Here is an 18,249-nt window from a genome sequence, read left to right as displayed (position 1 = left end):
TTTTTAAGCAATGGTCATGGTGTCAGCCAAATGTTGTCCGTTTCTAGGCAAGAGACCATATGGAATTGAAGTATGTGAGTTCATGTAAAAGACATATCGCCCTGGATTATGTCATTCTGCAGGCACATGCATGTGCTGGAAAGAATATGCCCTTTCTAAAACCAGCATACCTGGCAGACCCATCCCACCAACCGATCCTTTTGGTCCAGGAAGTCCTGGAGCACCTGGGGTTCCGCTTATGCCTGGATCGCCTTTAGGTCCTAAAGGGAAAAACCAAACAGGTTAATACCTATGAAAAGTATTAACATTTCCTCAGCACGAGCTCTTACTGTGCTGGTGAACTTGAACTCCACTTCATACCTGGCTGCCCCGGGTGCCCTGCTTGGCCATCCTTTCCAGGCATTCCTGGTGTCCCAGGATCTCCTCGGGATCCTTTATCACCAGTTGGTCCAATTTGTCCTACATAACACAGAAAAAAAAAAATAATGATGATCTATATCTGCTTAAAATAAAGGAAAGTGTTACATAAACACAGGTTGGTTTGATAGTATGTGTGAAGAACTATATGACTGCTTAGGCATATTGTTCTATCACCGTTCTTCCAGGTTACCTTTTTCTCCTTGGTCTCCCTTCTGGCCCTTCATAGTCTCCATGTCCACTTGATCCATGGACCCAGGCTTGCCAGGGAGACCAACATCTCCTTTATCACCCTTGAAGCCAGGGTCTCCCCTGGGTCCCGAGGAGCCTGGAAAGCCATGGTCTCCTGTAGAGGCAAGAGAAGTCACCCAGTGAGACGTGACTAAGTATCTCAGAGGCAGGGAAAAAGTGTGGCATTCTTTCTGGATAGTAGAAACAACTGCTAAAAAGTGTAAAAAGAACTAACAACCTATCCAAAAATGGCATTAAATGGTGAGTGTCTGAGTTACCTAGAAGATTCTGATCTCAAGTAAATAAACAATAAAGCCATTTTCTAGAATTCATTATTTGCTAACAATTCTAATATATGTGACTTCACTTATTAGTTTAAATAATTTACATTTTCTCTCCTCCTTAAATACCTTTATCACTCCTGTTCATAGTGCCTCTCTATTCTGAACAAAATAACAGAATGGGAATTTTCCTATTCTACTAAACAAATGACCACTTTTGTGTCTCACATTCGAAGTTAATTTCTTTTTTTAAAAAAAAATTACTTTGAACAAATTTCAAATAACAAAATAAGAAATAAAACTTAAGGCTTATAAATTTGCCCAGTTTGCTAGTTTGGGTCTAAGGATTCAGTTTCTGTAACCTTGCTTGACTGAAGATTCTACCTTTTCTCAAAAAAAGGGAAAAAAATCTCAACTGTGCCAGTAAGGAAAACCTGAAACCATGAATTCCTACCAGAAGAAAAGGTCTTCCAGGTCCTTGCTTTATCTTCCTAACTTCTTTCCTCTGCCTCTTGAAATGAAATGTGATCTACAACCATTCGAGAATTTCCCAAGAGACATCAAGACATAGACAGGCTTTTCTGGAGTTACCAGTGTCCTACCTTTTTCACCAGGCGATCCTGGCACGCCCGCTGGTCCTGGAGAGCCAGGCTGCCCTGGGGTCCCCATGACGCCCATCTCTCCCTTGGGACCTGTGGCCAGATGGAAGGACTATAAACACTGGTGGCAGATGCTAAGGGTGATAAACAAGATGAGGTAATGTGTCTCTTCAACACTGATGGGGAGGGAGCTCACAAATCATTTACCTGGAAACCCAGGAAGTCCGGGTGTCCCCTGCTGTCCAGGAAGACCAGGAAGCCCCGACTGTCCCGTGAGGCCAGGGAGCCCTTGAGTCCCTTTATCTCCTTTGGGGCCTGGCATGTCCAGGCCTGGGAATCCGGGGAAACCCTTCTCCCCTTTCACTCCAGGAGGGCCTGAAGGAGGATGAAGAGCAAATAACCATTAGCAGAATTTACAGAGCGCTCCACAATGCACTTTACCGGGTTTAACTGCTACTTTCTGTGGGAACTATGTGAACGTGCCCATACTGGGAGTTGGAATGGCTTCCACCTTCTCAGATAGTGGTGTTTGGGGCCATCAAGGCAGTCAGTGGGTAAACAGTGTCCCAAGACAAAGCCTCTCTTTTCTGCCATCAGTAGTCAGTAACAACCACTAGAAGTGCCACCGGCTTCTCCGCAGTATTTAGACCTAAGACTAGCTCCTCTTCACTTTTCACTGATTGTCTTGCCCTATTTCACCATCATTGTCTTAGTTCTAGAATTATTATTAAAGGCAAAGGAAGCTTCTAGACATGGACTCGGTTACAGTTATTAGAAACTTATTAACCTTCCTATGGAAAGATAAGATAGAGATATCAATAATTTTGAATTTGAAAAAACTTATTGACTATGCAGTAAAGGGGAGGTCTCTTTGGCATGCAAACCAAACTCAGTGGTAGGAAGCAACCAAACTTATTTTCACAAAATAAAACGCTGATCTCCCCGGCATGGAGACTCCAGCATCAGTTCCTATCCCATTATGAGTATGATTTAAGGAAGAAATAATTTTAGAAGAATGTCACATCACCTGATGACCCCGGTGGTCCCTGTCTTCCAGGGGGGCCCATCACTCCAGGGGGGCCTATACCAGGAACTCCTGGAGCTCCTTTGGGACCTGGGAATCCAGGAGGTCCTGGGTCACCTGGATAGGGAGGAAAGTGTGAATAAACTGCACGTTTCATGGTGTGCGATGCCCACTTACTCGATAAGCCTCATTAACAGAAAACCATAAGCTCTAGGTTTCTAGAATTTTCATCACTCATTCACCAAATACTGAAAAAACTAACAGATGCTCTGGGGACACAAAATAAGCAGACCCAGTCTTTGTCACAGGTGACATTTATCTGTAAGAAGTTACCTCTGATTCCCTGAAGGCCGGGGGCGCCGATAGCTCCATGCTCTCCAGGAATGCCTGGTCCCCCGATGTTTCCCTTCTCCCCAGGTGTGCCGGGAATGCCGGGAAGACCTGGCAATCCCTTGAGTCCTGGCAGACCAACTCCAGGCTCTCCCTGAAAATCCCCAAAGCACAGAGAAGCAAGTTGACCTGTTAAACTCGTGGTTGTATCAATCCAAGAGCAGACCGTTAACGGATACTGTGATTCATTTAATAAAAATAACATCTGTCCAACCCTCTGCAGTTTGCAAAGCTTCCTCACACCTTCTATTTCCTTTCAATCTCGCTACAAGCTGAAAAAGTAGGTAATTTTTATTATTTTCATTTTACAAAGTAGAATCAAGGTTCCCCACAGCTAAATGACTTGTCCAAAGTCAAAGAAGCAGGATTTCCACCCGGGTCTCCTGGCCCCTTAACTCTCCCACCTTGTGTCTGTGAAGAGCCAACTCTGAATAATAGACAAAACACTGAAATGGTTTGTGACCAGCTAAGTGACATCTTCTTAAGAGGTTAAAAAAAGTTCCAGGACTGGAACAGGACACCATTTAAGCAGTTTTTTCTTTAAAGGAAGGCTTTCACATCAAATTAAACATTTAAAACTATTTCATTAATAAAAGGTCTTTAACACAGATGATTAAAAATAAAGAAAGCATTTTGAGGGCCCAAGAGTGCTTTTAAAACAGCCCCGATGTAGGTAGTGACATGGGCCAGTTGAAGCGATAGGTAGACATTGCATCACAGTGCCCCTCTGGTGTTCACTGTAGGTGACAACTTCCAGATGAGGACTATTTGGACAGGAGTGGGTACTTCTCTACACATCTCAGCAGAAAATTCACAAAATAGAAAGAACTCAATCCAAGGCATTTTTGCAAAAGCACAACATTTTAAATCATAAACCAAATCCTTAATTTCAATTCCATTCAGCGTTTACATGAGCCTCGCATGCTAACTTTTCAAATCAAGTGCATGTTAGAAGGGGGAGCCAGTGAGTGTTACATAAAGACAGGTTTCCAAAGGCTCTTCTTCCATCTCAGCCACGTGGAGCAGGGACACATGAGGTTAAGTGTTTCTCAGGATGGAGCTTCCCCAAAGTCACTGAGGCACAGATGCCTCGGACATGCCTGCCTGATCCCCACAGCTCTACCTGCTCTCCCCAGCAGAAAAGGAACAGGCCGACCTAGTTCTATGGTTGGCAGGGGATGGCTCTTGGGCCTTTCTCCCATTTAGGACCGATGCCTTCTGGCCATTTCACTTCCTTCCTTATAATCAGAACAGAAAAGGATCTAACCAACAGTCACTTAACGCTTGCTGAGAAGAATTTCAAGTGTCAGCAAGTGGGCAGAGAGACATTTGAAGGCAAGGAGAGTCCTGAAGTCGCACTAGCCTAGGAGTCTCCAACCAGGGCCGTTTTGCTCCCCAGGTGACATTTGGTAATGTCCGGAGATATTTTTGGTTGTCATAATTGAAGGGGCTGAGTTCGGGATGCTCTTTTGGTGTCTTTGGGTAGAGGCCACGGAGGAGGCTGCAAAAAACCCCACAACGTTCAGGGCGGCACCCACCATAAAAAATCACCAGACCAGCAAGTCAATAATGTGGAGGCTGGGAAGGCCTGTGCTGGACACTCCCGGGGGGCTAATAGGTCTTGTAGCAGTGGCTTTCAAAAAGCTTTATTCTGCCACTCGCAATAAGACAGACATGGTACACTGAGATCCAGTATATGCAGGCAAGAACATACTCATAAAGCTGAAACAAATGATTCTCCCCAAAACATTTACTACCATGTTCTATGTACTTTGATACGTCCTATTCCACCTTATTTCATTAAAAAACAAAACATGTTGATACTACATATCCTGGGAGATGAATAACCCAGATTTTATGTGATTTTATCACAAATATGGGGGAAACAACAATCCAGAGAACACTCAGTACCCACCTTTTGGCCAGGCACACCTGGGTTGCCAGGTAAGCCATTAAGTCCTGGGCGACCTGGACTCCCTGGAAGTCCCACATCTCCAGGTAAGCCATCAACACCTGTTTTGAAGAGACAAAAATAAAAAATCATTAATGTAATAGTGCTGTTCTCCACTTTCTCCTTCTTTTATACTTGCCCAAATGTGCCTAAACTCATCTGAGATGGCAAATAGCAAGAAAGCCCTATCGAGGTGCATCTTTGAGGAAGAGGAGGCCATCCTGGTTATGGGGGTGCCAGCAGTTCCACCTGGGGCAGCTTGGGTACCGTGGAACACTCTCAGTACCTACAACGCCCTCTTCTTTCTCTCATCTAAATCCCCCTCCCTTCCTCTTCTTCTACTCACTTCCAAATCTTATTTCCTGTCCTACTCCCCCAAAACGAATACGTACCTTGGCATTTGCAGATTAAGGAGGATACTTTAGACTCTTACTATTCTGCATGTGGCATGGGTCAGGCACCCAGCTGTTGCCTTGTTAGAAATCCTGCCCGGATCTACTGAAGCCAATTCACATTCTAATAAGACCCCTATGATTCGTGGATATGTTAAAGTTTGAGAAGCACTCTTTTAGGCCACTGGTTCTCAAATTAGGCTGTCCCATATTGGAGGTACATGGGGACATTTAGAGACTAGGTCCCAACATAGAGGCTTTCTCATAGCTGCCCACTTTGCTTTCGTGTGCAGCAAAGTTTAAGAGACATTAATATACACTCTTCCTGTGGGATGCAGAGTCCATGACATGTGATAATTTGTAAGTTTGCAGAAGCAAAAACCTGAATCGCACATGCCATGGGGCTGTTGTGCTGAGGGACCCTGATAGAGAGTGGACCTAACTGCCCACCAACCTCTGCACCTCCAAGCAGCTCCATGCAGTGTGGGCCAAGGGCATCTAAGTGAAGAGACCTTTATCAGCTAAATTCTACCTGTCTGGATGGCAATGGTATGGCTCTTATACGAAATACAGTGGGGTTCACGAACATGTAGAAGGCCTAAGCATTGTCCCTCGTGAACTTGGAGGGTCACCAAGGGCCTTCTGCCCTTTAAGCCTGACAGAAGTGGCCACATGCATGGGTGGGTATTGAGTGGCTGCTGTCTGCTGTCCTCCAAGCATGAAGGCCTGCAACCATGAGTGGGTGCGATGTGGTGCCTCTACATAAGAAGCTGAGAGACCGGAGAAGTCTTTAAAGTAAGTTTTGGCCAAATGGCCAGTAAAACTGGGATCAGGATGCCAGCCCAAATGGGAAAGACACACCCACTCAGGGCTCACAGCGCCTTCTCAGTCTTGGACCACGGTCCAAATGGCAAGTCTCTACATAAAGATCTACATGAAGAATTGGTAGAAGAAGAAAGCAACAAAAAGGTTGAAATTGTCCCCTTTATTCCCTTACAGTTTTCAGAAAGAAGTACTATTTCTAAAATGTCATCGCTCTGTGGGGATGCTGGCCCCACAGTGTAGGGGCCGTCCCCCTACTCGTGAAGCCCCCTCCTCATATTCCCCCACACCTTCCTCTTCACCTTCCTTCTGACTTACAAACCTAGTCTGGTGTAGGTCCTAGGTAGCTGTACGTTTCCTTCACTAATGAGCAGGACTTTCTCGACGGTGAGTTTATACAAAGGCAGCATCCAGTCCCTAACGTTCCAACTCCTTCCTAACCAAATTACTCTGCTGGAAGGCGCCATTTCACCCATGGCCTTGGTAACTGAAGTCACCATCTACCTCACTATGCGGCTTGCTGACAAGCCTCTCCTTAACTGCATGGTCGCTAACTCGAATAGTGCGTTCACATCCGTTGTTTCTTTTTCTCATAAAATTCAAGAAAGTATGAATAGAGAGACCACAGCCCTCAGTGCTGATCAGCCAGGGGATGAATGCCACCACTGGGGCACATATGGGCCATGGCCAGACCAATGGGCTCACCCTGCAAGTTTACCTTTGGGGCCTGGAGGCCCTGGAAATCCAATCCCAGGCTGGCCAACAGTGCCCTTCTCTCCGGGGAGACCAGGCCTTCCAGGGGATCCAGGAAAACCTCTGTCTCCTGTTGAGAGCAAGATCCATGGTCAATGTGAGAAAAATGCTGCAAGAATGTTTCGATTTTATCTCCAGGTGAAACAGAACTCTAAAAGTACCTTGGGGCCCTTCAAAACCCGGGGACCCTGGAAGTCCTTCTGCTCCAGGGGGACCAGGTAAAGGCACGACTCTTCCTGCTTCACCTTTGAGACCTGGGGGGAAAAGAGCAAGGACACAGTGTGAGCCACGTCCTCTGAGCACAGATTGTGTGCCTAGACAGAAGCCTCCGCCTGCATACCTCCACGTCATCTCTCTACTTTTGTAGAATCTTTCACAGAGTGCTCCTCCTCACCCAAAATTTATGTCAAAAGTGGCCTAGCTTTGTTTGACAGAGAATTTCTTAACAGTCCAAAATAAGAGCAGTCACAAAAAGTTGGAAATCTACAATAACAAAAGGTGAGATGGCCCTGGGTAATTTCTTAATTCATCTGTGTCAAAAAGTCAAAATACTTTTATTGCTCTCTCTCAATTTCTCAGACATACTAATTCTAAGCCAACCTAAATTATCTTCACAACACGCTAAATGGGTGATTCTGCATTATTTTTAACAGTGCAACTGGAGAATTGTGTGTCATGTCAGAGCAGCACAAACCGGGAGGTGCCAGCTCAGCCCCCCTGGGAATCTGAGCCCAGGATATCTACGGGGCGTCAGATTGAGCTGTTAAGGAGCAAAGGGATCACCTCTGGGAATGTGTGTGCTGACACTTCACATACCTTAAAAGAATCAAGATACGTAGGGCCTCCCAGTAACAACCAACACATTCTTTAGTTACAGATTGTGGGAAATGCCTAACGACTGATCCCAACATATATTTGCTATCAGTTCCACCCCTGAGAACAAAGCTTTTATGATCACCAGAGTAAACAGAGTTCTGGCAGATCAAAGAAGGTCGAGTTCCTAATCCAGAAGCTGACTGGGTCTGGGTGGCTAAGAAACTCTACAGAATGTGGACAACTGATCAACAGCGTTGTCAACAACACCTCCGTCAGGAACCTTCTTCCCCATCCTGCCAGAATGCATCTGTGTGTGCCCAAGTTGGGTTTTTTGATGGTAGTTTCTGGACGAGGAGATGGTCTGATTACTTTTTACAACTCTGCGAGTTTTCAGATTCCACAAACACAAAGAATGCTTAATATGTTGATTTTGGAGGCAGGATCTATGCGGAAGTGATCAGAGATCTCTTTCCAAGACTGGGGGCTTTCTAAGTCAACCCCAGTATTTCCCTGCCCCCAAAGGACCCACAAAGGAGAAATTTCTTGCTAAAAAAACAAGAGTTATCAATGGAGTCATAACTTGGTGCTAAGTACCAATGCTCTCACAATGAGAATAATAATAACAACGGATACATTAGAATGCTAAACTTAGACTTCCATCAAAGATAGTTAATACTTCCTGTGCCAAAGTGCTTAAGAACTTTACATCATGTCTTAATAAGGAAATAATAATTCCCAATGGGAAGAGGAATAGATAAAACTTGGGCTAGATATAGGACTGGTGACAGAATGAGCAAATCTGTGAGCAAGAAGGCCATAGTGTAATTGCCCCTACAGAGTTCTTGTTGGATACTTTGATTATCCAGCTGCTCAGTTACTATGTTTTTCAGCGTTTACTAGTCACACACTTTTAATCACCCGAAGTTCTTTCATTCATTTTATAACTTTTAAAACACATCTTAATAAAGCACACTTCCTTTATACCCAAACCATTCCTGGCCTCTACTCTTCTCATCCCAGGATTTTCTAGGGAATGATATGAGTGTTCCATTTCTACCCTGAATAATATTCAACTAATAAATTATTGAGAGCCAACTGTGTGCAAGGCCTAGAATTTCCTCTTGTGCACTTTTGTCTCTGATAATAAATAATAAAACAGAGAACGTCTGTGAGGAACCCTCACATAGTCCTTTCTCCATGTTCTCTACCAAACCCTGGACAGTGAGCTCCAGGAGGACAGGGCTGTGTCTGTCCTGCATATCACTCTCTGATTGCCACTTAGCAGACTGCGTGGCACACAGAATCATGTAAAAAAACAGTTAGCAAATGACTGAAATGAACATGGAATTAACAAGCAATAGTGAAGTTGACACTGCTGTAGAATTAGCCAACAGGCAAGAGCATAGCAGTGGAGAGGTGGCAAGTTCATAGCTTGGGATATCCCGAAGCTGAACTGGACTGCACATCAAGGAAACAGACAACGGACAACGGAAGAGGAAAAAAATGAGCTTATGTTGGTATCACTTCCACATAAAGGGCTGACTTTAGCTGGTGTATAGTAGATACTTATCATAAGAAAAATAATCTTTAAATTCAAATTCTTTTCAGCCAGATCCTACACATTACTTGGTCCATCTTACATATAAACAAATGGAGGTACAGAAATGCCAAAAAAAAAAAAGACTTGCCCAAGTCACACCTGGAGGAAATGAAAACAAACCCATGTCCCAGCTTTGCTGAACCCAGGACTCTTGGACACCTTTGTACTGAACTTGAGGTCCTCAGGCCTCACCTGGCTGGCCTGGGGATCCAGGGTTTCCTGGAAAGCCCACTTGTCCTTTATCTCCAACGGGACCAATGGGGCCAAACCCTGGAGGCCCAGGAGGGCCAATGTCGCCACGGCTGCCGGGAAAGCCAACTCCTCCAGGGGGGCCACGATCTCCTTTTAATCCAATTGAACCCTGAAGTGAAAAGAGAAGAAATGTTATCAGCAGACATACCAACGCTCCCGTCCATGTCACATTTTTCCACAATCTGTAGTAAATAAGTACCAGAGTTTAACTATTTTATGCTATTTATTTACTGCAACCCTTCTAGAAAGGTCAACCTGTAGTTAATAAATGAAACTAGCATTCTTTCCTCTGAGCTGAGCAATCATCCTCTCTCTTTTATCCTACATAAGGAGACACTTCAAAGAGTAAGAAATTTATATCTGGAATCTTCTTTTAAAGGATGACTTGAATGCCATTAACTTTAAATTTCACCTCCTTTCTGACATATGGATGTTTTCTCAGTTCCCCCAAATACATCAGAAGACACTGATCCATTATTATCTAAGTCAACACCATCCATGTAGGTTTATAGACTTAAGTTTTCCCATGAACCATGAAACAAGTTCACATTTATGACAATTACCATCCAAGTGAAAAGGCATAGACATGATACAAATTTTTCATTTCTTCATTCTTTGCATTTGTAAAGTGCATGTTCAAAGTCTAGAAATAAACGTACCGGGGAGCCTTTGGGGCCGGGCAGACCTGGATGGCCATCTCTTCCGGGAGACCCTGCTCTGCCTGGCATACCGGGTTGTCCTGGAAAACCTGGGTCTCCTTTGTCACCTTTGAGTCGAATGTCGAAGTAAATCTCACCAGGCTCTCCTTTGGCCCCTGGCTGGCCAATCAGCCCTGGTATACCTTTAGGACCCTATAAGAACAAAACTTTATGGATGCCACCAAAGACATACACCCAAAAAATGAACCAGCATGACTGATTACATAGTGAACAATGAAATCTAGAAGCCACCTCCTTGAAAAATGATAATGTGTTTAGATCTCCTCGTTTACTTCAATAGCTCTGCAACAAAGCCCTGATCTGACTTCATTCCTTGTGTTTCTCTTAAAAACACTTGAAGAACATCTTTATTAGGTATTCCAAACAGAGTCCAGAATAGGAGAGGGGGAATAACAGTGTGGCACTGGCACCTAGCTCATAGAATGGTCCTTGGGAAACTTTCTTGTCCCTTAAAACTATTAAACAGTCACAAGAACATTTTAGCAAGCATTGGAAGGCACTGAATGTGTGAATTCCCAGGAACTGAAGGAATGGCTTCTCGGTGCAGATGGTGGTTGAAGCTTCAATGAGGGCTGGGAAGAGCCATGGTTTCTCCAAGTCCGGTCATTATTGAAATTGAACAGGTCTCCTTTTATGCTCACAACCCTAATTCCAGAAGAGATAAGGATTTAGGGCACCAGGGAAACAGGAAACTCTGAGAAGTGAGCTTTGGGCTAGCTTGAAAATTGTTATTTTAAGCAGTCAGCAGAATAGAATTGATTTTTTCCAAGAGACAAACGCTAGAACACTTTTCAGTTCCTGGAAAGATAAATCTGCAAGGAAGGCCCATACCCATAGATGGTTTCTCCTCCAGCCACTCTAAGAGTTGAGAATCACAAGGAAAATAGCCAAGCTTTCAAATAATCGTCTCACATTGCTTGTTCTCTTAGGCCTGAGAAAGAAATCTCTTCAGCCTCCCTGCCGACTTGTCAGATTTTAAACTCTTGCATGATGTATTTAATTTGAATTCTTTTTCATAAACTCCCTCTCAAACAGTTCTTGGATGTGTATGAATCACACACATACACACACTTCTGTATGTATGTGTAATGCGTACTTCTCAAAGGAAGGAGTTGTAAGTTAAGAGACATACCAAAAGGCATACAATCTTTAGCTTTTAAAAAATAGCTACCATTACATGCCTACTATGTGTCCCAACTGTTGGTATATTATCTCTGATTCTTAACCCAACTCGACAGGAAAAATACTGAAAGCACTGCTTGGCAGATGAGAGAACTAATAGTCAAAAGAAGTTTGGTATATATATATAAGATAACATAGACAGAAAGTGCTTACTTCTGGTTGCAAATCTGTACTTTATCCCCACACCACATGAGTGCTAAAGAGTTGGGTGTTATCTTGTAAAAGCTGCCTGCTACACAAACGTGAAGACGAGGCTCAGAGGCGTACTCAAAGTCAAACAAATGGTCAATTTGGAACTAGCCTAAATGGGGCTGACTTACTGTCCTGCCCATACTGCTTCCTAAGAGCTGCAACAATGCCAGCTAAGGAATAAGGGCAGCTGTTCTTCCCAGGCCAAACACGGCACGGTTACACTCTCTCAGATGCACAACCGACACCATTCAGTGCGCTGCCAGAGCCTGGAGAGTCAGCAACAAGTCTGCACTGCCCAGTACTATTTAATATTTTACATTAAATAACATTAAAACTTCAGCTCCTTAGTCACACTAGCCACACTCCAAGGACTCAATAACCACCACTAGCCAGCAACTACCACATTGTGCAGCACAGACAGAGAACATTTCTATCATGGCAGAGAGTTCTCCTGGATAGATACAGCTGCTGGGAGCTGGCCCTGAGCTGGAAGTGCCCTGTATAACACAGGACATGTCACTCAGACCTACTCGGGAAAGGGAGAAGATGTGCAATGTATTTGCTCTTGTCCCAAGAATGGCAATGTCAACTCTACTAGACACCTGCCAAGATTTAGCAGAGGGTCAGGAAAATTTATTATTTAGTTGAAAGTTATCATGGTATTTTGTAGCTTCTTCTCTTGAGTTAGTTAGTTCCTACGCACTCTTAAATCTCAGCTAAAATTAGGCTCTTCTCATGAAGCCTTTCCTAATGGGTACAGGCTGTTTTCTCCCATATTTCCATGGTGCATCATATGGTCCTCGTTATAAAAACTGCTGCGTTGGTAGGGAATTTTGCTTGCACTTCTGTCTTTATACTAGCCTTTCAGGGTTTTGAAGGCATGGCCAAGGCTTTCTATCTTTGTGTCCTCAATATCTGCAATGAGGGAGATATTGGAGAAGAATATGTTGAACTGGCAAATTCACCAATAAAAAATAAACACCAGTGTAAGAAATTATAGCCAACATATGGTTTTCTCAACCTAGAAGCATCATTATGTTATTTTACGGCAAGTATTCACAGCCTGGAAATATAAAGTTTTCCAATACTATGAGCATAGGTGAGAAAACATAATTTTTTATTTTAATAATGATGACCTTGTCAGCTATAAATCAAGGAAGAAATAAAGATTTTTTTTTAAGGGATATTTATGACCCGAGGACATCTCATGGAGTTACTGTGCGACAGAAATATTTAATCCTAAGCGATTCAAAGGCCTTTTGATCCGCATCCCTTAAGATAAACGTTGAAGAATCAAATACTGCCTTGAAAATTTAGCATTGGCTACATAAATCGAAAAAGATCTGAAAACTGTAAAGTCTGCTTTAAAAAGCGGTGTCATTGTGGGAAAGCTGGAGGAGTTCGTTTCAATTATTCACTCCCAAAGACCACGGAACCTGGTCTGGGCAACCTGGGCTTCAGCCTCGCGGTCAGGAGCCAGCCTCTTGTGCTCTGTCCTTCAAATCAAACCCTCGGCTTTCAAAAGAACATGTCACAGACAGGCTATGCTCACAGAAGCATTAATTTAGATCAAACGAAAAATCAGAGCACTTCCTCACTTTTTAATTTTAATCTATTTCTCAGTATGCTCCTCTGGTTCCTGGGTACCTCTTTTAGCCTTCAGCCAAATTTGAAATAAGAGAACCATATTTTTTGAGCTAGTTAAATCACGGAGCTATGATACAGCTTCAAATAAAAGGAAAATTACTATCTTCTCAATTCACTTATTTACTCATAAAACAAATTTCAGAAACATTTTCTATCTCCAGAAAGAGCTCCTTATGGAGAAGGCATGGGGATTAGGAGTTCTGTTGTATATTTTCTTTATTTTCTTCTTTATCATGACTCCTCAAGAACCCTTCTCTCTCATCTCCTTCCTCTTTATCAATTTTCACTAGATTTGGGGCTGGAGGGACCGGTATCTGGACGGAGCAGAGTGGAGGCAGGAAGGATTCCATAAAGGCCGAAGAGATAAAGACCATGTCCAGAGGTCAAAAGCATCTTTTTCTGGCCCCTTCAAAGTTCTTCTGTCTTTGATCCCCACCACAGTCAGAGCTTCCCAGCTATGTGAACTTCCAACTTATTTAGAAATATTTTAAACAATTGTGACTTCTAACTTCGCTCTCCAGGCCCCAGGGAAGTTCTGGAAAGCAGAATCTCAAGATCTGACTTCAAAAGGAGAAAACTATTGCTGAATTCCAGCTGTTTCATTCCCATTTTACTTTTGCCCTGATCCGCCTTTATAGAAGCTTCCAGTAATATACTTTTTTTAATTACAAATGTTAAAGAACTACAACAAAAAAAGAATAATGCTATAGACTTGACATTCAATTTATGCCAAAAGAAAAAAAAAGAAAAAGAAAAAAGGGAATGAAAGGAATTGTAAAAACTGGTTAATGCTTACAGAACTTAGAAGATCCAAGAAAATATGAAAACAATACACTAAAGTTTAAAAGCTTTAGAAATAGAAAAGATTCTATTCAATAAAATAACGTCCTTCAATATTTAAGATTATTACTATTCTGTTCAATGGCTTCTTTTAAAACAAAGTAGAAAAACTAAGAAGCTGGTATTTTGGTTAACTGAAAAGTTTCCTGTCCATATGATCAAGATATTTCATTTATAGATTTGAAAAGGCATCTTTACAACAGATGTTGGGGATAAGAATTTTCAAAATATGTATCTGTAAAGAATTTCAAAAAATATTTCAAATTTTCAAACAGGTTAATTTTCCCCTATCTCTCCGTAGAAACTATCAATGTTTTAACTTATGTACTAACATAACAAGTTTTTAAATTATCTGGTATGATAAGTAGTGATCATGCAGAAGGGCAATTCAACTCAACAGTGTAGCAGCTATGAGGTAACTCTTGGTGGCACCATTGGTTTCAAGATCTCCCAGAGACCCTATGGAAAAGTGACAAACCAGCATTCAGCTGTACCTGGACATAGATAAGTGGTAACTGAATTCTAACCAGGTGAGAAGAAAGGCAATTGAGATGCGAGTTCTAGATCCAACAGTCTTGCTTATTACCAGGTGGAGGAGTGAGGAGGGACACAGGGAGTAATTCTAGACTGCTGGACAAAGAGATACTCGACCAACTCCCACATAAGGGAGATGTAAAAATACCTTTCAGTTTGCTTGGTGGCAACTTCTAATACAGATTAAAGCTCAGCAAGTCTTACTTACAGGCAATCCTTCAAGACCATCCCTGCCAGGTGAACCTCTGTCACCCTTGGCCCCTGGCTGTCCCGGGAAACCTATCATAAGAGACGAGGAAGAATTACAGCACATCATTGATGAGACACTTTCTAATAACTCAAGGGCTGTTGAATTTTTTTCGAGATTCAAAGGTATTAAGGTCTTTATACAAAGTAAATGATATTCGAAGAATCTCAAGAAAGAAATAATGAAAATGCTCAAGATGGGCTCGGAAAGGGAAAAAGTGACTCCAAATGCATACAAATAACACTGAAGCTGGATGGCTACAAGTCCCCTCACCCACCCCAGGGCCATTTCATGCAAAAACTTTCAGTTAAATTCTTTTGAGATAACAAAATTTGTGAAGCTAGTGAACCAGATATTGCTATCCTTTTACTAGGAAATTTTAAGACACTTAATTTATACGCCACCTTGATAGTTTCCAACAAAATGGACAAATCGTGGAAGTATGGCTAACATTCTCATTATTATGCTTTAGTTTTGAATGTGGAAAATTAAGTCCCTTTCACATTTGAGGTCTTACCTATTTCTCCTGGAGGTCCCTGTGGCCCGGGGGGTCCACGAAGTCCCTCTGTATCACAGATGAGACAACTATCTCCTTTTTGACCTAAAAAAGGAAACACAGGGGTACTTATATATAACATGTAAACAGAAGTCTCTGCAGCATAGTGCCAGAAAAGGGCAAAGAAGACATCACCATTTTATTAGTGATGTATTCAAATATGTGTTTTCTCAATTATCTACCCCTGCTGCCGCCGCTAATCCACTGTGTGCCTATCATCAGGCACACTTCACAGGTAACCACTGGTACATTTTCAACGAATCACTAAAAAGTGATCCAGACCTCAATTTTGCCTATCAGTGTGATAAGTTTTGATCATTATAATTTTGTCTCTAACTCTAAAACTTCCCATTATTTTTTAGCATTTGTTAGCAAACTTTACATATTGCTCCTGGAATTAAACCCATGTTACAGGCTGACTGACGATCATTGAGAATAAGAAGCCACCAAAGCAAGAACAAATTATCTTACCTGACACTGACATCGAAAAGTAGAAAGATCACAGCACAGAAAAATAGGAGAAAATGCCTTTCTTTGGAAATTCTAACATCTTATGTCTAGACTTTCAAACGAAGCTAAAAGGCCTCAAGGTGTCTTAAATACACCTGTGTCCTAAACCTTAAAATGTATGGTATCTAAGCACAAATCAGGTTTAACAGAGCAGAGTGCACGTGGAGAAGCCCATGCTTGGAAGTCATAGAGGCTGGTCTGCATCACTCTTGACCCCTTGCCCTGACAGGCACGCCCCAGCTCCAGGTACCACTACTGCACACTCTACTCCAGCAGACCCCATTGTTAGGAACTGAAAAAGGACCAGTCTGAGCAGCCCCATGTCCCTCAACTCAGGGAAAGGTACACTGCTTCATTTTGTGTTCTTCCCAAGGGCAGAACAGGAGCTCATCCAAAGGATGTATATACAAAAGTGCACAAGTCTGTTAACAGCCCAGCTAAGTGCTGGGTGCCTTGGGATTCCATGGGTGCCTTTGCATGAAAGCCTGTAAGTGGGCAGGGAGAGGCACTAACACTGCAGTCTGGGCAGAATGACGGTTCTCTAGCAGGAGTATAAAGACAAAGGAAGAAAGAGGCTTCTCTTCGGATTCAGGGAAGGGATAAACAAGATCTCAGGACAAAGAACCTTCTGACCATTAGCTCTGTCATAAAATGGAACACCCCATCTCAGAAAGTATCAAACACCTGGGAACTAGAGAGATTCACTGGAAACTAAATGCCCCTCTAATTGGTGGCACTCCCCACTTTCCTCCGCTAACAATGACTACTAAGATCACTTCTGCCTAAGGTTCTATAACTTGTGTGGCTGTCAAAATTCTAAGATGTTAGTTGAAACTGTTTCCCATGAAGCATTTGTGTTTTAGACTTCTGAAGAGCAAATTTTCTTTGCAATCCAATGCCAGAAATGGTACTCGATGAGGTAGATATGGGGGATAGCTTCCTATTTGTCCTACTCTCTGGGTACTAAGAGATATATAAATATTGGATTATCCTTTGTTTATTATACTCTAAGATAAGATAGTTGGTGCAGTGATTATCTACTCTGTTTCCAAGACTGTGACGGGATTATGATGTGTCCTGTGTTGGCGTTAGGACAAACACTTGAAAAAATTAAAGATAAAACTGAGCCCAAGGTGGAGTTAGTTGATCCACCAGAAGCAGATTTGCTCACACGGATTATGTGTACATAGCTCGGAAGGATGGTGAGCATTCCATGTACGCATTTGTGATTTGCTATAAGGGAAGACGTGCATTCTTTGAGAAGGGAACTCTCAAACTTTGAACTGAAAGATGGCAATAAGACATCAGTCCGAGAGTTTAACCTGCTGGCCATGGAGAGGGTAAAGGGCAGTAACTCTGACATCAGGGCCACCTCTTCCCATTGCATTCCGGTGATAGCTGTTTCTCGAAATCCCAACCGCAGAAAAATCACAGCAGAGTTGTAGGGAGACCCATCTTCAAATGGACTTGGAGAGTTCCAAACAAAGGGAGAATACACACACACTCACCCAAAGCTAGTGAGTATGTAGAAAGATGTTATATGCCCAAGCACAGTCATTGTTTAAGAAAAACTAATCTCTTACCTTTCTCTCCAATTTCACCCGCCAGTCCTGGCTGCCCTGGAACTCCAGGAGGACCCCGGTCACCTATTGGTCCAGGCTGGCATTCCACAAGTCCATCTGAAATAGATTTTTTAAATTATAGTATTATTCCCACCTAACTAAAGCTAGATATTTCCACCCTCTATAATTCAATCTCTATTATAAAACCAAACTATTTTTAGGTTATTCGGTAAGTATTAGAAATCCAGCTTTAGTTTGCTTGCAATTAATTCCAGAATATTAACTTGAAAAGCATGACCAGCACACAGCATCTCATCCATTCACTCACCATCACAAGCCACCACTTTTGAAATTTCTATTTCATAAATCTAAAACATATTTTCGTTCATTAGCCCTGTCTTGCACCTTATTTCATTTTTATCTTGCAAAGTACACACCATCATCCTTATTTTACAGATTAAGAAACTGAGGCACAAAAAAGCTAAGTGGTTTGTCCACCGTCATACATCTGTGAAGTCCAAGCAGAGACTGGAGCCACTTTATTCTTCATTTTTCCAAAGCAAACTTATAGCACAGTAATCATTATTTTAGAAATGCAGACTGTCTGTGGGGAAATGCCTCTAATTCATTATTCCTATTCAATTCCGAGCATCATTCATGTGAAGAAGTATGAAAATGAATTGTGGTAATGCAAACACTATCTTTTGTGGGTTCTAGCAAAAAAAAAAAAAA

General features: G+C 42.4%; 1 protein-coding gene across 2 annotated transcripts in view; it reads right to left on the bottom strand.

Annotated features, from left to right (window-relative positions):
* Positions 1–18,249, bottom strand: part of COL4A1 (collagen type IV alpha 1 chain) — a 139,967-nt gene that overhangs the window by 21,374 nt on the left and 100,344 nt on the right. The window contains exons 22-36 of one of the 2 annotated variants that reach the window (XM_039866281.1): positions 17,539–17,634; positions 15,407–15,490; positions 14,851–14,921; positions 10,188–10,379; positions 9,469–9,637; positions 7,022–7,114; positions 6,826–6,930; positions 4,858–4,955; positions 2,886–3,036; positions 2,556–2,669; positions 1,736–1,903; positions 1,532–1,621; positions 611–763; positions 361–459; positions 171–260 (exon numbers count right to left, since the gene is read on the bottom strand). In XM_039866281.1, the coding sequence (XP_039722215.1) occupies positions 171–260; positions 361–459; positions 611–763; positions 1,532–1,621; positions 1,736–1,903; positions 2,556–2,669; positions 2,886–3,036; positions 4,858–4,955; positions 6,826–6,930; positions 7,022–7,114; positions 9,469–9,637; positions 10,188–10,379; positions 14,851–14,921; positions 15,407–15,490; positions 17,539–17,634 (1,773 nt within the window). Of the gene's footprint in view, positions 1–170; positions 261–360; positions 460–610; positions 764–1,531; positions 1,622–1,735; positions 1,904–2,555; positions 2,670–2,885; positions 3,037–4,857; positions 4,956–6,825; positions 6,931–7,021; positions 7,115–9,468; positions 9,638–10,187; positions 10,380–10,576; positions 10,893–14,850; positions 14,922–15,406; positions 15,491–17,538; positions 17,635–18,249 lie in introns of those variants that run through there. The other variant, XM_039866282.1, reaches the window with a different exon arrangement.

Source organism: Pteropus medius, unplaced genomic scaffold (assembly GCF_902729225.1).
Source record: "Pteropus medius unplaced genomic scaffold, Ma_sr-lr_union100, whole genome shotgun sequence".
NCBI classification, from domain to species: domain Eukaryota; kingdom Metazoa; phylum Chordata; class Mammalia; order Chiroptera; family Pteropodidae; genus Pteropus; species Pteropus medius.
Note: the sequence above shows the minus strand (reverse complement) of the source record. Positions and strands in the feature narration are given on the sequence as shown.